At 47.0% G+C, this 20,083-nt stretch overlaps 1 protein-coding gene across 2 annotated transcripts in view; it reads left to right on the top strand.

Moving 5' to 3' along the window:
* Positions 1–9,836: 9,836 nt before the first annotated feature.
* The window catches only part of ABCC3 (ATP binding cassette subfamily C member 3), a 48,377-nt gene continuing 38,130 nt past the window's right edge, over positions 9,837–20,083 (top strand). For both annotated transcript variants that reach the window (XM_026098980.2, XM_026098981.2), the window contains exon 1: positions 9,837–10,066. In XM_026098980.2, the coding sequence (XP_025954765.2) occupies positions 10,037–10,066 (30 nt within the window). In that variant the 5' untranslated portion in view covers positions 9,837–10,036. The remainder of the gene's footprint in view (positions 10,067–20,083) is intronic.

The following is a 20,083-nucleotide window of genomic DNA, read 5'->3' on the forward strand; positions in this document are numbered from 1 at the left end:
GCAACAAAAGCCTACGGTCGCTCCTGAAATGGTTTTCCACTGTCTCGGATAAAGACTGTTTCTTTTGGTCGGTTTTACATGTGTGCAAGTCCGCTGTTTTCCCTGCAGTTACTCTTTTTTGCACCGGGGTGAAAAGGAGAATAAGGCCATATTTAAGATTTGCACCGAGTGGACTCGGTGCAGACATGACTCAGTGGTGTGCTTAAGCACATGTTTAAAGTTAAGCTTCCGCCTAAACTGCATTGAAGTTGATCATGTTTAAGTAATTCTTTAAAATTAAAATCATATGCTTATGTGCTTAACTGAATCAAGGCCTGCTAAAGTTTGCAAAGTTATTCTACAGAATACCTGTATGAAGGGCTGCAGGTACTGAAAGGACTGTTGATTTTAAGTAAAACAGGCAGGTTTTTTTGCTATCACTACCAGAGTTAATTTACATGACCCTGATTGAAATTTATTTCCAGTCTAGTAAAAGCCTTAAGTAGCAACATCACGATGCAAAAAAAATAAAGATGGAATTTATGTCCTTACTTTATAACATGTCCTTAATGTCAGTCATCTCCACAATTAACTGTTTATTCTGTGCTAATGGCCTCTGCAAAAAGCAATCGGCAGAAGTGGAGCGAGCAGGACGGCACAGGCTGGAGCTCAGCGCAGGGTTTGGCCGGCGGGACACATCCTGCTCTTCCCAACGCTGATGGAAACCAGACATTAACTTCACTGAACCTCCATGAAATCAAATTAAGACGCAGGCTCAACAAGACTTTGGAAGCCTCGTTTTAAGTGTGTGAGTAGTCACAGGATTAAAATTGCACACATGTATAAGGCTTTGCTGGATCACGGCTTTAAAGCAGCACAAGCAAGGGAGGGATTTGTGCTAATTCGATCAGTCAGGAGTTTGTAACTTTTTGAGAACTACTGATCTCCTCAAATCACTAAAACATGTTGGCGTACGGCCTCTTATCCTTTCGGAGATTAGACGATTATGCCTACATGTGTCTGCATTCGCTTCAGGTATATATGCAAGAAGAAGATGCTGTTAATATGTAACAGGCCAAAGTGAGGTCTTAAGCTCCTTTATTTTCATTTGAGGAAGTTTACTCCGTAAACAATCCCTACTGATCGTACACGTCCTATAAAAATGCGGGGATTTCAGCAGGAAGTCGGGCAATCGGTGCATTTGAAGAATGAAGATTAATGTTCTGTGCCAGTTGCTGCAGTTAGATTAAGTCTGGGCTGGGACCTTTTTCCTCTCTTCTGCAGTTACAATATGGGCCCATACGGAGAGCGCTTGCTTTGAAATGCCAGTCCAAATCCAGAGTTAAGCCCATTTAAAGCAACTATTTCAAACAAACCTTTCATCAGTTCTTCCCTGGGATCATATTCAAGGGAATAATAAAATTACAGTTCATTAAGACTGAGAAATATTCTTAATCCCTTTTTCATTTTACACTCACAATGAGCCTTAGCTTTTCCTTTCACATCTGCTAAATAATTTGGCAAAATAGCTAGGCCACTAAAATTGCTGTACCCTGGTTCACTTAATGCTTAGCAGTGTGCATACCTAGCTGGAATGATACTGCTCATACAGTTCCTTCCCTAGAAAATAACATGCAACATTTTAGCTTAAATCATGGCACAAAAAGGCGATGTGATGTTAATCCAAAAGCTCAACTCCAAATGTAACAGAAAGCCTAAAGGCTGGTCTATTTTCACTACCTGGGGTTTTGCCCACTGACAAGGTTTGTGTGAGTAACAAAAAGTTTACATCATACATTAATATTCAATAAAGACTAGCCAATGAGGAATACTGTATGATGATGCATTCAGGAAAAAAAATCCATGTAAAATAGTTTGTTTTCTAAACCAGATAAGTTTTTTTCTAGCTGCCCTTTTGAAAATCAAATACAATTTACTGCAGTGTGTGCAATAATCGTAACGTAATTTTAAATACCTTTTGGGGGGGTTTTATAGAATTTGACGTTTTTTAAACAAAATGTACAAAAATCCACTGGAATTCTGTAGAACGGTTATGTTGATAGAATTTTTTATATTTTTGTAGCAATCTGTAGAGAAATTGTTAAAAAGTCCGCGTAGCGTCTTGGGAACCGAAGCAGCTCTATCGAAATTTTTCTTTTCACAAACCTGGAGCCAGACCTACTGTATGGCAACACCCCTAACCTAGTTCCTGCGCCTGCGCCCAGGTCACGTTTCCAAGTAAGCAGCTAAGCTTAAGGTCTACGATACTGCAGTGCTATTGCTGCCCAAGACCTGAACCGATCTAAATCACCGACCCCGAGAACTCGGCCCGTATTGACGGTAAAGTACTTACATTGCTAGCCAGTTCATCCAAGCACACCAGCACTTTAATACTGCGGGTTTACTGTACCCGGATGGGAAGAGGATATTCTGCTATGGCCAGTGGCACAGGTGAGGAAGGAGAGGTTGCAGACGTGTCCGGAAAAATGTAAAGTCCATTTTGCAGCCCCTTGCACCTCGAACTAGTTTTTCTTAGCTAGGTTACAGGCTGTTTTATACTGTGGCTACTGTGGAGGAGGGCAAAGAAAATACTGTTTTTGACTTCTGTGGATTGCACTCAGCACAAGGTGTGTTCAAGGGAGAAAAAAAAAGCAAACAAAAGCATTACACTGTAAATTAGGCTATGCCCCAGTCTCCCCTTTTCTGCCCCTTTGGCTATAATAACCCATGTACACTATTACACAAGGTGACTAGAGTAGGCACAGTACCTTGCAATGTCTGTAACAACCTAGTATATAGGATAGAACTTTGTATTTAATAGTTAATATATTGTTATACTGTATCAGGTATATAGGCCAAAACCAAGGTCTTCTGGTCAGGGCAACAAAAGGTGGTATTCATGGGGAAAATTGGGTTAAAATGTTCCTTTTTAAAAAACGAAAAAAGACAAAAAATGAGTGTAAATCTTTACAAATGACAAAAACAAATGTGTCCTATTAAAAGCTTTTGAAAAGAAAACAAATGTGCACTTCCCTTTCTTTTTGTTGTTGATAACCTGTATCATTTGGATTGGTCAAATCTTTGGTTATGTTTTAATTGCGAAGAGTTGGAGTAGGTGGTGTGCAGCAGCCTGGATGTTTAAAGAAAAAAAAGTCAGTCGTTGTGAAGCAATCTGGTTTAACACCGCAGCTGACTTTGGCCCGGCACGCTGCCCGGGGTGTGCTGTTACACCGACCACCGAGACAGGCGGCGGTGCTTGTGCAACAGCACTACCCCGGCGAACTACAGCCGGGCAAGGGGCTCGGCGGTGAGCAAGCGGGGACGGCGATGAGGAGCGCTGCAGGCAACGCGGAGGCAGGAGCCCATCTGCGCTGGACAGGCAAACGCTGCTGTGAGGAGACCCTGGACTCTTCCAGGCAGTCACAACTTCTGGATTTCCGATCCGAACTACAGCAACCTTCCTCTCCGTCACAACGTCGCCCTCGTTTTCCCCCCGTGGGTCCGGCGTCAGCAGCGCCTGCGGGGCAGGACAGGGCAGACCTCAGGTGACGCTTAGGCACCGCCGGAGCCATCTGCACCTGAACTGCGCAGGGGTCTGCAGCGATGAGCTGTGGTGGCTCCTGGGGCGGAGGGCATCTCCTCTCCTCGGGCATCTCCTCTCCTCGGGCATCTCCTCTCCTCGGGCATCTCCTCTCCTCCGAGAAGCAGCCGCTAGAGGGAGGAACCAGGTGCTTAGTCGCCCGGCAACACCTCTGCCTCCTTATTTCACACTTGGGCTTGACGGACTCGATGGCTCACCAGTCGGCTGCATGGGAGCTCCAGCACGGTTATCTTATCTAGAGGGTGCTTTGCTGAAGGCCCTTTCACCTCTGTAGAGAAAACAGGAAGAAAGTTTCCCCTTGAACAGAGAGGAAACTTGGATCCGAGCAAAATGCCACCAAACCCCCAAGGAGGAGGACTCCGGAGGTGGCCTCCGTCGTGCAGCTGCGGTGCCCAAGGTCCAAGCCTCGGTGCGGTGAGGGCACCCAAGGGCCCCCGACCCCAGGAGCAGAGGAGCCCCGCGGCGTTACGGCGAGCCGGGCTGGGCCGGGAGCGCGGAGCGGCTGGAGAGCCAGGCACGTCGCACCTTGCGCAAACAGGTGAGATCAGCCGCGGTTCATTCCTGGGGGGAAGGTGAAGCCCTCTCTTTCCAGAGCTGGGTTTTGGAGGAACTTGGGGGGCAGGGAGAGGGGTATTTTTCTACTGTGAGCATTCCTGCTGTGAACCTCTTTTGCTGAGTTTGGCTTGTGGTTTTGGAGGGCTCCCCCCAGGCTGGCCAGCCGCGGATACGCTCTCTGCTTGCCCGGCTCGGCCATGGCACTTTGTTACTCTGGTAATTCGGATGCCCCACAAAAACAGACTGTTTTGTTGTAATGGTAGCTGCACTGGGGGGGGCTGCATTTCAAACCCAATTAAATCTGGTTTAGTCCAGACAGTTAAGTGAACTTGGCTGACTGTCCTGCCCTTCCAAGGGCAGTGTCCCCGGGAGAGCTGCGCACGGCGCGTCCCCAGGCCGCAGCTCGGCGAGGAGCTGCGTGAGGACTGTGAAAAGCCTTTCCACGCTTTCTGCATTTCACACGTCCCAAAGATACACACCAGGACACACCAACACAGCTTAGACACGACCTGCGCTAAGGTAGGAAAAAGCAATTTAAAGACGCATCTCTGGCTCTCTTTAATGGACCACATAAAGGAGCAGCCTGGATCATCTGCCTGGGGGTGCGGACTGCACAGTTTAAAGGGCTAGGGGCACTCAAGTTTTGGGTGGGCAGAGCCAGGAAGGGGCCTGCCCCAAGCCGGGCAAGGGCTAAGCGAAGGCTGCAGGGGGGCCCTGCCCACCCCCCCGGGTGCCGCCTCCTGCGCAGCGTTTTGCTACCATCTAGTGGGCTGGAGATGCGGGAGGTTGGGGAGCTGCCCGCCAAGCTTCGCGGAGCCTAACGCTCTTTGGCTACCGGGAAAAATCACACGTGTAAGAAAGACCCTGCTGTGAAAAATCACACGTGTAAGAAAGACCCTGCTGTTCAGCGCCGCTTGCTCAGGAATCGCTCTGTTTCCTAGCGCAGAGCCATAGAAGCAGCACAGTAAAACCCGGGGGGGGGGGGGGGGGTCCTACTCTTGCGGGGATTTTCCACCACCAGTGAATTTTCCGGGCTCGGACCATGGGCATCTCCCCATCCCCGCAGCACGGCCTGAGAGGGGCTCGGCTTGTGCGGGGCCCTGGGAGACAACCACAGCCCCGGGGCTGCCCGGCAGCACAGAGGCCAGGGCAGCACCTGGGAGGCTTATTTGTGTCCACACATACTTACTCCTCCTTTTTAAACACAGTAAAAGCATCCCGCCCAAAACACACTCCTCGTTAGCTCCGGCGCCGGCTGGGCGCGCGTCGCTAGGTGGCAATGCCCCAAAGTGCCTTTGCTGGGATATTTCTGTGCTTTGGTTTGTGCTGCACCTGAGGTCTGCCGCAGCTGGCATTTCTGTTTGGCTTGGCTTGTTCTTCGGTGTCAACAGCGAACGCCCCGACTAACTGGCATTTTAGCATTTGAGGGCGATTGGAGTTTAAGGTTGTTTTTACGGGTTCTATTCAATGCTTCAGATCTGTTTACAGCGCGCTCTATAATCCCGCAACATCCTCTGGCATTTTCTATTATTGCTTGAGTCACTGGATGCTATAATTGGCAAGCTTTCAAAGGTCCTGAATAGATTATCTTTCCATATCTATTTAATACTTTAAATAATGCAACCAAAGTCCCCTGCAGCTCCAGCTGGAAAATGAAAAGGCTGGTTAAACCACTTAATTACTTATTGTGCTAACAATTACTTTATAGAAACATAAAGCAGATTCCAGATGTTCCGGGCAAAGGCAGGAAGGAGTTAAGACTGGAGTCGTCACACAAAGGAAAAGTACTGCAGCGGGCAGCGTGCCGACACCGCGAGGGCAGTGCGGAACCGCGCGCCGTGTGCTGCGAAGGTGGACCCTGATTTCTGGGGCAGGATTCCTGCTACCACCATGAGCTCATGTGTCTGTTTTGTGAAGAAGTCCTGACGGAGGATAGTTTGGGGCGTTAGCCCCCAGCCAGCCCAAGTGCCACGTGCTGCTTGTCTGCAGCTGTTTGTGCATCGCTCTAAGCTCCCTCGGCAGCTCAACCGCCTACAAGGCAAGGTGTGTTAGACCTGCCACAGGCTTAATTAACCTCTTGCGGCACTTACAAGCACGTTTGTGGCATTATCGAACAGGTGATGGAGAAACGCCCAGGGCTTTCCGAGTTTCGCTGCCTGCCGCAATTCTGCTGGCAGCTGGAGCAGCTCCCAGGATCACCTTGGGGAGATCTGGGTAGCTCTCGCATGTCTGGGTTCTTCTGCTCCCAGGATGAAATGTAGGCACACGCTCACGGAGCAGAGGAAGGTGGCATTACACAGAGTGTCCTCGAGGAGTCACACACATACCATTTTCTCTTCTTGTAGAGCCTTGATGCATTAGACCCATCCCAGCGCTAACAGAGGGACTGTACAATGCAGCTTGAGGCCAAACTCTGTGCAGTCCCCACCTCTGGGCTGGCTTTCCCGGGAACTGCCACCTCTGTTATTCTAGACAGGGGGAAGTTCTTGCCTTCCCCTCCTTCCCTGCAAGGCCACGTGGCTCATATATGCCAAAAGCAAAGAGCAGGGCTGCGAGTAAAAACCAGGGGCTGCAAAATCCCGGCCCTCTCCCTCATCTGTTTTATTATGGGGCTTCTAAAGTGCTCAATGTGCTTGCCAGAATGGGGAAAATGAAAGTCAAATCCTTTACTGCCAGAAAAGGGCTACACCCTATATGCAACACCTTAGACCTTGTGGGAAGGAGAAACCCAACCTGCCACTATTCATGTGATGCTGACTTAAAGCAGAGCTTGTTACAAGTCCACATCTTACATGTGTCAAAGTGAGGTGCCATCCTCTTTCTTATAAAGTAAGTGTATAGGGCCTTGCCATAAACGTTATTTTGGTGGCTTATTTTTCCTACCATCTGTAAACTGTGACACTTCTGTTGGTTTCAGAGAGGGATCTGAGCCCCTCTTGTTTCAAACAGAGAAAGAGAGTGATATTTAAATTCAACAAACAGTAGAAGTGTAGCTTCCAGAGCTGTACATGTTCAAGCCCTCCCCAGCCCTCATCTCTAAGTGTTCTTCTTCATGCTGATTTCTTTGGGGGTAGGTCACACTTCATTTTGCTTTTTTTGCCTGCAGATCAGCATGAGGGGAGATCTGAAGAGCAGCCTGCCTCCTGTCTGACACAGGCCTTAGACAATAAACTTCATTCTCAGGTTTCTTCCTCTCCTGCCCCAGCCCATCACTATATTTTATAGCTAACTTTCTGCTGCGTAGCTCTGGGTGTGCCTGTTAGGTGCATCATGATTATACTGACGTTGAACACCTGCCCTACAAGTTAGCAGGTGAAAAGTCTTTTTACTGCGTATCTAAGGAAAGGAGGATGCAAATATGTTAATGAATGAACTCAGATCAAATGAACAGTGAGAGAAAGCTGTCTCCCAGGTTCATGACCTCCCTGATGTTCACACAAAAGGCACCATTTCATTTTCCTGCATTGCCAGCCTGCATTTTTGGGAACATCATAGGAGTAATGACATGTTTCTAGGTACGGGTCTGGCTCATCTGTCTTCCCTCCCACCATCAAAGGGAAACAGGACCAAACACAGTGCTTCAGGCTCTGCTTTGCACCCGCAGCAGCAGAATCCTTTACCGCAGGCCTTCCCAGCAGCTTTTAGCTTCCCCCCATCATGTCTGTCTGAGGATGTAGTATTTCTTTTATTCTTGCCCTTGATTTTTTTTCCTCTCTGCTAGAGCGGTTTTCCAGACGGCACCTAGAAGTCAGTAATCATCCTGCAAAGTCAGTCCCGAGTGCGCAGGGTCTGCTGCGAGGTCCAGACTCTGGACTGTTGCCTGGTGACCCTCCCCTAACTCGTGCTGGGGGAGCAGAGGGCGTGTGAGATGGATGGGCAGCCTGGCACCCCAGGGGCACCCGCTCTCAATACTGTCCCTGTCTGATGCCATGAACTGCTCCAGAGGGCAGGAGCTGCCTAGCGTGCGTTAGGAATATGAACCAACAGGCAGGATCAGGAAATAATTTTGGGCCCTGTGAGAGCCCGGGAAGTACCGTAGCACAGGACCTTTCTCCACAGATTAGCTGGAGCAATTCCACCAAAGTCAATAGTTTAATCAGGGATTAATGCACACGGCATGTATGAATGGAAGTACGCAGTACACTGATAAAATAAGCCTCTCCCCTCCTGTACACCCAGCCTAAGGTAGCTGTTCTCGAGGTGCATTTGTAACCTGTGACACCTCGTACTCTCAGAGCCAGTCTTCATTTAGGGCAGGTTTTCAAACTGTGCCCAGTTCTGCTCCTCAGTGAAAGAGGACATAGATACATGTTTATGTGTCAAGAAATTTCAGATTCTCAGCACTTCTTTTCAACATAAGGTGTAAGTGGACAAGCCCTCTTGCAAAGAGATCTCGCAGCGTCCTTAGAAGCTCTCTCTGGATGTGGCTGCTCTTATATTCATTGTGAGGGCTGTAGTGTGATTGTGCTAGTTAGCCTAGATCAGCCGGAGACTTCCAATCTTGTAGGCAACCACCAAGAAGCTTATCTTGGGCAAGCACTTATCTTCCTGCAGTAACAAGAACTGCATTCCTTCAGCCAGATTGTTGTGAGTAAAACAAATTCCCGGCATTGTTCGCTGGGAGCACATGGCTTCCTCTGAAGTACTCCACGTGGGTGTTACACCTGGCATCTTCCATGGTCCAGTCATAAACAGTTAGCACTTCTTTTTTTCTTTTGGGGTGAAAGTGCTTCTCATTTCTTTTCCTCTCTGATGAACATTTTTGACAACAGCCTTCTGCTTGATGGTTCTTCATGTTCCAGCAAAAAAGGAGACTGAAACTCTTAAAATATTTAAGCAGATTTGTGACAACAGGGCGCCTTGGGTGATGGGATGCTGTTGGACCAGGTGCTATAGCAAGCAGGTGGCCAAAGGGCAGGTTCTGGAAGGTAAATAACGTGGTGGGAGTATCCTGCCCAAGAGGGAAGCAAGCAGCGCAGCTGCACCACGCGGCACTGAAATCCAGGTTGCGTCCAAAGCACGGCACTTCAAAAGGTGTCAGTTAGACAGTTAGGTGGAATTTATTGGCTGGAAGCTTTTGAAGCAGGTCCGTGCCAGTGGTTTAACCAAATGTCTGCAAAGGAAGCAATTAACCTGAAGGGGCTGCAGGTGGATGGGTAAGAGATGAGGCACTAACTCACATTATGGCAGAAGCAGCCAGGCTTAGGTGCAGCTCAGGGAGCTCTTAAAATCCTGTTTGTAGGATGCTAGAGAGAAGCCTAGGCTATGTCCAGGCAGGAAAGAAAAAGGGGGGGAGAAGTATGGCCATTTTTTGGGGGGAGATTCCAGACACACGACTCGATATGTTAGGCCTGCTGTTTACGAGCGGACTGTCTGCGCTCCTCCGGCCCAGCGGCTCTGCGCACCCAGGCACAGGGGTCTCGGGGAGCCGCGAGCCAGGGCCGCAGAGCAGCGGCGGCGAAGCCAAGCCGTGGCCCCGCAGCGGCACCAGGCTCTTCGGGGCCCGAGCGGGGAGGCGCTGCCCGCGGCCCTGGCCCAGGGGCTGAGGGGAGGCCGTCGGCCAGGCCCAGCGGGCGCCCCCCGGGCTGGGGGAGCCCCCGGCGGGGTTTGGGGGTGAGGGGAGGCTCCCGGCCGCGCGGGGGGCGGTGCGGGGCCTGGGGGGGGGGGGGGGCCCTGACTCGGCCTCCGCGCGCGGCCGGCGCCTCCCGGCCTGAGGGGCGCGAGCAGGGGGCGGCGGCGGCGCCTCCCGCGGAGACCAGGCCGGGCCGGACCGGACCGGGCCGGGCTGGGCCGGGGTTGGCGGGGCGGGCGCGTCCCCGCCCCCGGGCCCGCCCAGGAGGGAAGGAGCCGGCTTCGCCCGGCGCGGGGCAGCGGGAGGTTGTGCGCGCCCCGGCCGCGGCCATGGAGGCTTTCTGCGGGTCCCGCTTCTGGGTAGGTGCCGCCTCCCACCCCCGGGAGCGGGGCGGGCGGCCTGGGGGCTCGGCTGCGCGGGGCCGCGCCGCGAAGCGAGACTTCCCCGCGGGGAGCGGGACCCTCACCCCCCCCCGCCAGCGTCTGGCCACGGCTCAGCCCCGCGCTTAGCCGGGGCACTGCCGCTCCCGACCCCTCGGAGGTGGCCGTAACCGCCCTTGGGCCCCTTGGCGGTGGCCCTGGGCGCGAGGTGCTGCTCCCTTCCCGGGGATGCCGGCGGGGAGAGCGGCCGTGGTGTCCGTGAAGACGCTCCGTGCCGTTCCTGGAGAGTAGCGGGCTGGTGGCAGCTAAGGGTGGTCACGAGCGTCGGAGGATTGCGATGACTTGCGTTAGTGCTTGGAGCCGTCAGCCCTCCGGAAAGGCTGCTTGCAGCAGGCGCTGGGACCGTACCCAGGAAAGTTTGGAGACGGCCGCGCTCGTGTGCGCTGATGGGCAAGTGTGTAAATGCAATAGAGGGACTTGGTGCGGGATTTCCCCAAAGTACATGGCAAGGGCACGCTATTGCTTCTCTCTGTTGCACGTAGGCAGACACCTGGCATCATATGAGGTCGGGGGATTTGAGTGTGTGTGGTTGATTTGGAGCTGCCCAGTAGTAAATGACAACTTGTGCGTGTTGACCTGATGTCCGGGTTGTGTTCTCTTAGAACGCACTGGTTTTGCTCAGAGTTTTTCAAGAAAAGAGTAGCAGGAATGAAAAGCAATGTGTGAAGATAAACCGCTTCTTGGGAAACGCTAGAAAGCCATTGAAGTACAACACAAGCAATTGGCTGTGGGAACTTAGCTGAGCTCCATCTTTACGTAACTAATTATCTCTCAAAATCAGTCTCTACATCACTCTTAAAAAAGGACTTAGGTGTCTAAGCCCCTTGGTTACATTTCTGTGTTCAGTGTCAGATTTAATTTCCAAGCGCTCCGCACACTCTCTTACAACAATTGGGGGATAAGCTTGCTCAAACAAGTATTTTCACTTCTTCTTGCTACTATGAACACTTAGAGAACAGGAACAAGCACAAACAGATCAACACTGCTCGCTAGTTATCGAGCGCATGGGTCTTTTTGCTGTGCTCTGTCTATTGTACACAATCCTCAGATACTTCTTACTAATACGGCTATGGCTTTTCAAAACAGGATTGTAGAAAGTAACATAAAGGTAATTCAGGGAAGGGATTTTGATTAATAAAAGTTTATTTCCAGCCTAAATGGGGATGAGTTCTAATTGTGTTTAACAAAACACATATAATAATTAAAATATACTTTCAGCCTTGCAAGGAATAGTAGTGCAAATGTTAACTCCAGCTGTTGGCTGAAAAATGGTAGTCTGGGTTAGCTGATGAATTTCTTTTTTTATTTTTTTAATCCAAGTCTGTGAAGGAAGATGTCATGCATGTGTTACAGGGCTCTCCAGATTTTTTTTTGTGTGTGTGTACATATTGCATCCTTACACCTCAACATAAAATATTGCTAAAGAATAAAAGGAAATGATTGAGAAGAGCAAAGCAATGTTCCTTAAACAAGCAAACAAAAGAACCTTCCTCGTGTTTGAGGAATGCTGTTTACCTGAATGCAGAAACCATCCCTTCTTCGCTTGCCGCCGGAGCAGGGCCGTGAATTACTAGATCACAGGCACTGCTGGGCTTTTCCTTTAGATCTCAAGGCTGGGTGGGATCATTGTGGATAAGTCCACGTAATGATTCCTGCGTCGAGCCCAGCAGTGTGAGATGTGTCTGTGTCGTGTTCCTGTGATAGGATACTCTGGTGGCTGATTACCGGTGCTGCCGTGCAGCTCACTGGTTTCACGCAGCGCTTTGGAGACGTGGTCCTTTGTCCCTGGTGAGCCTCCGCGACTGCAGTGATACAGAGCTGTTTGTCAGAACCTCTCTTTGGGTTCCCATTCACCTTATTCCGTGTATCTTCTGGACAGGGGGGAGAGCTTTCATGGAAAGAGCCTTTTTTTTTTCTTGTTGTTATCCTGTACCAATGACTTTTGACACTAAGTATGAGATGGTAAGCCAGTGATGAATAACGGGCAAACTACATACTTAATAAACTTAGGCCAGTTCTGTTTATTTGGAATAATCTGGGCTTGTTTACTTTCAGAACAACTTTCCATCTGCTTAATCATTTTAAAAATGGTACTCGGTAACTTGATGAAACGGAATATGTGACCCGGTGGCCGGCACAGCGGACTTGGTGACTCCGGAGTCCTGGAGCTCGTTTTCAGTAGCCAGTGGTACTTTCTGTTTTAACAGGAGCATACACAGTGATCAGGTTTTATGAGAAAGATTTTAAGTGATGACCATGAGGATGACAGTGCCGTCACCTTGAAATGATTTGCTTTGCAAATACGCTGTTCCGTAAGAAAACACGGGTTAGAGGTTTCTTTCTGAAATATGTCCACAGACGCTGGGGTTCCTCTCTCTCTCTCTGCTGTTTCTACTACTGGAGCATTTAACTACCCTTGAAGAGGGGAGGGGACCAAGGTGAAAGGCAGTGAAGTGGGATATGCCTGCAGACTAATGGTGTTCAGCCTTGCAGGTCAGATTAAGAACTTGATAAAATGTGAACTGGTTTTAATATTCTTCTCATAGCTGATGAACTTAGACTTCTTCCTTGTATTTTGTCAAAAAAATCTGGATATTTTTGGAAGCTGAATAACATGTCAGTTTTAAAATTGTTTAGAGGAAAAATAATGTTCCAATTTAAACAGTTCTCTGCTTTAGCATTTAAACAAACTACAATACTTTTTCTGTTAAAAGGAGATCAGAGTCGAAACAAAACGCTTCAGAATTACCACATGAAAATGTTTTTATTTAGCTAAATCAATGTTAAAAAATGATTGCTTTAGCTTGGATATTTTTTTTTCTGGTTTATCAAAGGTTTTAAGGTTTCAACTCTTCACCCTGATGCAGGAATGGGAATTTTGCTGGAAATTGCAAAGGGTTGGGTTTTCTGTGTTTGTGCAGAGGCAAGAGCATTTCCTGCTAAGCCCATTTTAGAAGTAAGAAACTAAAGGAAGCTCTGTGGGTCACTTCAGAAATTTATAAAAGTGTCTGGCTTCCAGCTCCTGCTTTACCTGTTGAACATGCAGTTAGCAAATCATTAGCCCAAATCTCAGATGTTTATATGCATATATATATATGAGTGTGTGTATATTTATTTATTTATTTATTTATTTATTTATATATGTGTGTGTGTGTGTGTGTATAAAGAGGAGCAACTGGAATGTTATTTTTTCAAAACACAGTATGAATAAGGTAAAAACCTGAATATTTAAAAATACACAGTTGATTTCACTTATGAATTAGGAGCTAATTATTCATATCTCCTAGCAGTATACGAGTGCTAAGTGTCTTTTGGGGAAAGATGAATGCGATAGCACATATCTGTATAATGAAGTCCCTGGCTACGTTATTTGCTATTGCCCACAATTACCTACTGTTTTATCACGTCATCTATCTACTACTGGTAGAGTGTGCCAGGTAACACGATCCGCAGGCGGTCTGCTTAAGAAGTGGACGCTATTATATTCTAATGTTGTTTGTGTCTTCCACTGTAGTAAAACGCCAGCGGCTCCCCCAGAGGTGAATAAGACCCTCTGCTAGGAAGAGTTTTGCTGCTACCACGTTCTGGCCGAGCAGCTGAACAGCGTGAGCCTAAAAGCCCCAGTTGCGTTTGTCTTTCTGTGGCTCGGCTTCTCTGGGCGGGAAGAGGCTGTAGTGAGGATGAAACGTGAAGAAGTCGGCAGTACTCGAGTATTGTGATGATGGGCCGCGTAAACACCTTAGCCTACAGAAGGGCTGTAAGAGTCTCAAGAGGCTTAAGCAGCAGCGTGGGGGGTTTTATCAGCACGGATAGGAAGTGGGAGAACAAGTGATATGGTGCTTTGAATGAGAGACCGTGGCCTCTAGTGATTTATCGATGAGATCCAGGCTTGTTTCTTTTGATCTTATTTAGCCAACAGCACTTGATTTCCTCGGCTGCCCTGTGTCTAGGGATGCTGACAAATGTCTCCTTTCTCCATCGCGTGGGGAGCACTGATTCATTTCTCACCCAGGGGCTCTTGCGTAATTCAACAGGAAGTTGCAGCAACTTGCAGAAATAAATAATACCTCCATCTCGTCTTCGGCGTAGCCTCACATGTAAGAACACATGCAAGCAACCTTTTAACCTTTAGGTCTGCGGATAGTCCCTCACTTTGAGTTATTCTGTGAAATTCTGGTTGAGTTGGACGGAAGGTCACGCAGCTCTCCAGAAAGGCAGCTTCCCGCTTGCTTGGCCCAGGGTGCCACCCTTCTCCCCTCTCTGTAATTTCCCGTCTTGGTTTCTCATGTATCGTGCTTGAATCTTACTTTCAGTTCAAGATGACTTCAGGTAGCTGTGGGAAGTTAGAAAAGGTTACGTCAAGAAAGATGACAAAGGGTGTACTTCTTGTAACACATTTAAAAGCTTATCGAAAAAAAAGTTAGGTGATTTGGCTTTAAATTAATACCGAAGCGTAGAATTTCAATTATTTTGTTACGTTTTGAACTAAACTAGTTCCAGCAGAGGAAGATTGAAGAGCAAGATGGGAGCAGGTCATTTTAAAGTAGAGATTCAGCAGCAGGGCAGTGTTGTCCAGACTGGCCGTTCTTTATATGTTGGCTTCCACCACGCTGATAATCGCAGAATGCTCCGTGTTTATAGATAATTAAAGATGATACAGATTTCCACATAATCTCTGTTAACTACATCCACTTTCAGATAACCAAGTCCCACTTCTATAAATCTCTTCACTATCACAGCTTGGGCATCAGTGTCCTGTCTGGCATAAGATGGGAGGTCAAAATAAGTAACTGTAATGGTCTCCTCAGATGTCAGGTCCTTAAAGCTATGCTCTCTTAGAGGGTAGCTATGTTGGTAACATCCTGGTCTGAAAAGCAGTAAGTACTCAAACACAAATCCTCAAAGGATATTAAGACTCTCGAATTGAATTGAATGGAAGCTATTACTAAAGGAGCCGGGCCTCAGATCCTGTGATGTCGAGAGCATCGTAAATATTTATCATTAGATCTGGAGTAACCAGGGCCTGTTGTCGTTCATCTCTGTATAAACAACACAGACTCTGTATTTTTAAATCTGTCTGGGAGAAACAAAGTCTGGATTTGAGACTTGTGAGCAAAACTTACCTCAATGAAAGCTGCTAATATTAAGGATTTATGGAGTCCTTCCATGAGAGTGTGGGTTAATGAACCTCGTGGAAATGGCCCTCATTTTGGGAGAGTATATGGATCCTTACTACCAGCAGCTGACTACGGCATGGTTGTGTCCCTCTGGAAATTCCAGGTAGCAGAAAGATGGATTTGTAGAAAAAGCAGGCCAAGAGGAGGAGAATTGTCTTTTTTTGCAAGCCCACTGCTGCTTTGTGGGAGATGCTTCACAGAGGCTTTTGCCTCAGAGACCATTTTGGTCAGCACAGACAGAAAAGCCTGCTTCTCTCTCCTTTCCACGTGCTTCTTGGGGGGGAAGAGATAGTAACCCTGAGGTTACTTTGAGGTGGAGCAGATGATATGGCAGCCTCTTGTAGGGAGGCAAGGTCCCACACCTACCTTGCCTTAACTGAGGTTTAAAACCCCCAGGGAGACTTTTTCCATAGCAAAACTCAAGGTCAAACATATAATACATATATACATCCTTATACATACATATAACATATAATACATATACATACTAACATATAATACATATACATACATACACAGTACATATACATATAATACATCCTTAAGATGGAGCTTATTTAATCACTGCAGGTAAGAATATAAAGCATTTCAAGGTGAGCCTAAGCTACGTGGTAGGCAACTGCTGTACCACTGGAGAAATTGCTGTTTTCCTTTCATGTGCTTTTATTTGTAATGTATTAAAATGAAGAGATTCTTACTGGTTAACATGTAATTTAAGAAAAAATTCCTTTGAGAAACATGTTAAATGGGATCTCTGATTTTGCCAGTAAATTGAAGTTCAGTTTGTCTCCTGATAACTGCTGCGGCTGTGATGGACCTTTACACAGTTGCATGTTTTCTGCTTGAGCTAAAGGACAGCCCAGCAGGCAAGCAGCCAAAGATCTTCCAAGGAACATGTTTGTGCTGTTGTATAGCCGATAAAGCCCTGATTCGGTGCTGGGCCTGTGCTGGTTGCTGCCTGTCCCCATGTTGATCTCACGGCAGCATGAGGGCCAAAGTCGACATAATAAAATTCGTTTCCTTACAGTAATGTCACGCGCTGCTGTCATAAAGCTTTAGAACAGAATAAAAAACAGAGGAGGGGTAGAGGAAGAAAAACTGTTTCCTAAGAGGTGGTTCAAATGGAAAAGTTGTTTTGTTTCAGAAATAAAGTTTTTTTTTTCTCTTCCAAATTTTATGAGAATGCCAAAATACGTTTGACATTTGTGCAATTTAAAAAATGCTTAATTCTCATTTCTGGCTTACTGTCTCTCCATTCCTCCCCCGATTGGATGAGTTGTATCCTAGAATCTCCCCACCTCTTGCACGTGCAATTTTTTTTCCTCTTTTATTGCCCTTTGTTACTATGTTCATCTACTACCGGAAGAAATATCAAATGGGAAATTGTGGCAAGCAGTAATCTTCATGTGTAGCATTACTGTTCTGGGTTTCCTTTTTTCTCTCTTCTTTTCTCTCCCTTCTTTTCTCCTGTCATGGTATAGAGTTGGTCCCTCTTGCTTATGTGTTGGTGAGCTGCAAAAATTCGCTTTCCACATCTAAGCCTCTCTGTGGCGAAGTGTGAAAGTGCTGCCTTGTTTGGATATTTCAAGCGTCAGTATTTTAAGCGTTTTGCATCTGGGCCTTTGCTTTCCCATAGAAATTCAGTAGTGATGGCCCTCAGCATGAGCCGAGCAGATCCGGTTGCAGGATGTGTTTACAGCTCATAGTGAAATGTGATCCTTTTAGAAATGTGGGGTTCGTGGGTGTTGGAAATCAAGTTTTCAGCTTTACGTTCACATTGCTTAGTTGGTGTTGTACGAGCTGCGCGTGCAGTTTGCTTGGGGTGGAACAATGTGCCTGTGCTTCCAGAAGCGTTCTGCCTCTGCTCTGTTTTCTGTGATAAGCATATTGCTGTCAGTCATCCGATCCCATCCGCTTTTCTTTTAATCTCTGAAGTTTTTTGGCTTCCCAATATTGCAGGCAAACCTCTTGCTTTAGAAGAGGGGAAGGCAAGAGAGAATAGTTGAAAGGGTAGGGAAGGGCATAGGAGCCGACGTTTCTCGATTATGATACCCGTAGTGGTGCTTTGCAAGCTCTTCTTCTCCCTGAAACTGCTGTCATGGGTTAGGGCCAGCCTGTGGCATTTAGTCTTCCTTGTGAACCAAAAATGACTGAAATAAGTAGGTCTGCAGATTGAGAGGTGAGTGAGGTTTGAACAAATGAGCCCCAAGAGTACAGCTAGAGTGTAATGCTCATCAGCGTTAGGTGAGCTTAGGGCAATTCTGTGGGTGCTAAACCAGGCTCAGTCTTGGCATTAATGGTCGTTGCCACCCAGAGCCTGTCCTCTCCCCCTGACCTGCTGCTGGATGGGATGGCTTACAAGACTCGGCAGTCCTCAAATTGTTGTCAATGATCCTGCTTCATTTTTCTCTTAATCCTGCTTTTGATTTGTGAGCGTTCTTATCTCTTTAGTTTCGCTGTGCCCTCCTCTCTGCAAGTCCTTCTGTCCCAACGACAAGACTGGCTGCTATTAAAACAGTTGAAGTAGTTGGACTTTATTTTTCCTTTAGGTACATGTTGTCTTAGATGCACATGTTTTGGTTTGTCAATTTTTACTTCACTATGTGTTTTTAAGCTATTGCTGCTTTTCTGATAGCCTGAGGATCGTGTGATTCTGGCAGAATGAGAACTTGCCTTTTTCCATCCTGCATCCTTCTTGCTCATGATGGCAGGGAGGCTCTGAGCTTGTGATCTTACAACTCAAGAACCAAAAGGAAAGGAAAGAGAAACTTACTGTTTTATATAGTATCAGTCACTAAGCTCATACCTTGATTTTTGGACATCTGGTCCACAGTTGTCAAGTGCATTGTGTCATCGGCACCATTTGTACCATGGAAGTTCAACTCAAGCAGAAACCTGTGACTGATTACTCCAAAACCATAAGCTATCTCCCATAAGCATGAAGTCATGCAATGTCTTTTCAATCCATTAAAATAAACTACTCTAAAGATGCTTTTAGTGTTGGAGAAGAAAGTTCAGTGCTCTGCATGGTGTCCTTCACTGATGTAGATAATTACTGTGGTGGATTTTGTAAACAGAAAAATAAATTTTCTTGTTATCATTTGTGTGGGTCAGACAGTAATATAATCACTCTTGTCCTTTCAGCCCCACCTTTTTCCAAGGCATATAGCTATGGTGTTGCAGTAGGGAATGTCAATATCTCTTGCCCTCCTTTAAAAAAAAAAAATGTGAAATTGGGTGATGGAATTGAGTTGTGCAACAGTTGCTGTGGATTAATGAAGCATCTTACTCCTTCTGTGCATAAGGGCAAAATTGTTCCTCTGGAAGCGCAATTGAACGATCTTGCTCTGAAAAGGCTACTGGAAATTAGCAGCCTTCCAGAGAACTTGAGCAAAGCTTAATTTTTTTGTTAGTTTTAAAAATGATTACTAGAGTTTGCGCTGAAGAGTTTACAGGCAGGGAGGAGGTCCTGCAAAAGAACTGAGAGAAAACCATCATCATTTTTTTGCCAGGCTGTGCAGAGAAATTTATTGGCAGGATATTTACCATATCTAACAACAGAAGAAGGGTGGGAAGACTTCTCCTCAGCACTTAAATCCTCACTGTCAGGTTATTTCACAAGAGATGCCTTTTCCTTGTGTATTTACAGGGAGGAGCTGTTACTTTCATTTATTCACTTCCATGGCTTTTACTCTTCCTGTGCAACTCCCCTGTCTGCTTTCCAGTTTCTTTTAGTCTTAAATAACCTGTCAGCTAGTGATAATGGGCAGAGAGTCAATGGTATGGCGTATATTAACCTTGGATGTTGTGTGAACGGCACTTGCACAGTGGCCTTCGCATTCCTAGCAGATAAAGAATGAATTTGTGCTTCCTTTGACTTTCACAATTCTTTTTACACTACGGTGCTCTTAGAGGGAAACGTATCAATGCATCCATTCGATGAAGATGCTGCCCAAGACTACAGAAGATATTATTAGCCCTCCCTAGGGTTTGGAAGCCCCCCTTTGCAGGCTGTGCGAGGGAGCAGTGTTGCGGTATTGGCTGTATGCCAAGTGAAAACTGTGTGAGGCACTTTTATTCTAAACTTCTGGAGTAGATGAGGGTTTGGTTAAGAGTTAAAACCGAAACCAGGACCACAACTGATCTTTCCCAGGGGGTTCTCTTAACATCATTCTGGGGGTTCGGGAAAGGGATAGACAGGAATTTCCCTGCTGCTGTTTTGCAGCCCAGCTTTGGGCTTTGTTTGTTCCTGTTTCTTTGAAAGCTGTAAGGGATAATGGCAAGAAACTTGAGTGACATTGTGTTGTCCTCTTGTTTCCTTTATGGGCATCATCAGTTTTAAGCATGGCCTTTTCAGAGCAGTTTTCTCTTCCAGAGGGAAAATAGATGTGACAGAAAGCCACATCTATTGAATACCTCCCCTTAAATTAAGATCGTGCATTTAAGTCTGGTCATCTAAACGTTAAGTCCTACTGCACCTGATGAGTCCTTGCTAGGAGGGCTGTGTTTGTCCAAGAACTATGACTAGAAAGATGGGTATGATTCAAGGCTGCTGCAAGGGGCAGTGTCAATGATGCTCTGAAATGGTCGACAGAAAATCCTGCTAATCCATAGGCTGCTGTCTCCGGGGGATCCCTGCTGTGAAGCTGTAACAAACACTTCTAGTCTCTTTTCCCATGGATGTTTTCACTGCATTTGGGTACTATTCCAAGGCTGAGTAAATCCTGTGGCCAGGGCGTTCAGTACGTCGGGTTGGTTT

Source organism: Dromaius novaehollandiae, chromosome 18, assembly GCF_036370855.1.
Source record: "Dromaius novaehollandiae isolate bDroNov1 chromosome 18, bDroNov1.hap1, whole genome shotgun sequence".
In the NCBI taxonomy this organism is placed as follows: Eukaryota; Metazoa; Chordata; class Aves; order Casuariiformes; family Dromaiidae; genus Dromaius; species Dromaius novaehollandiae.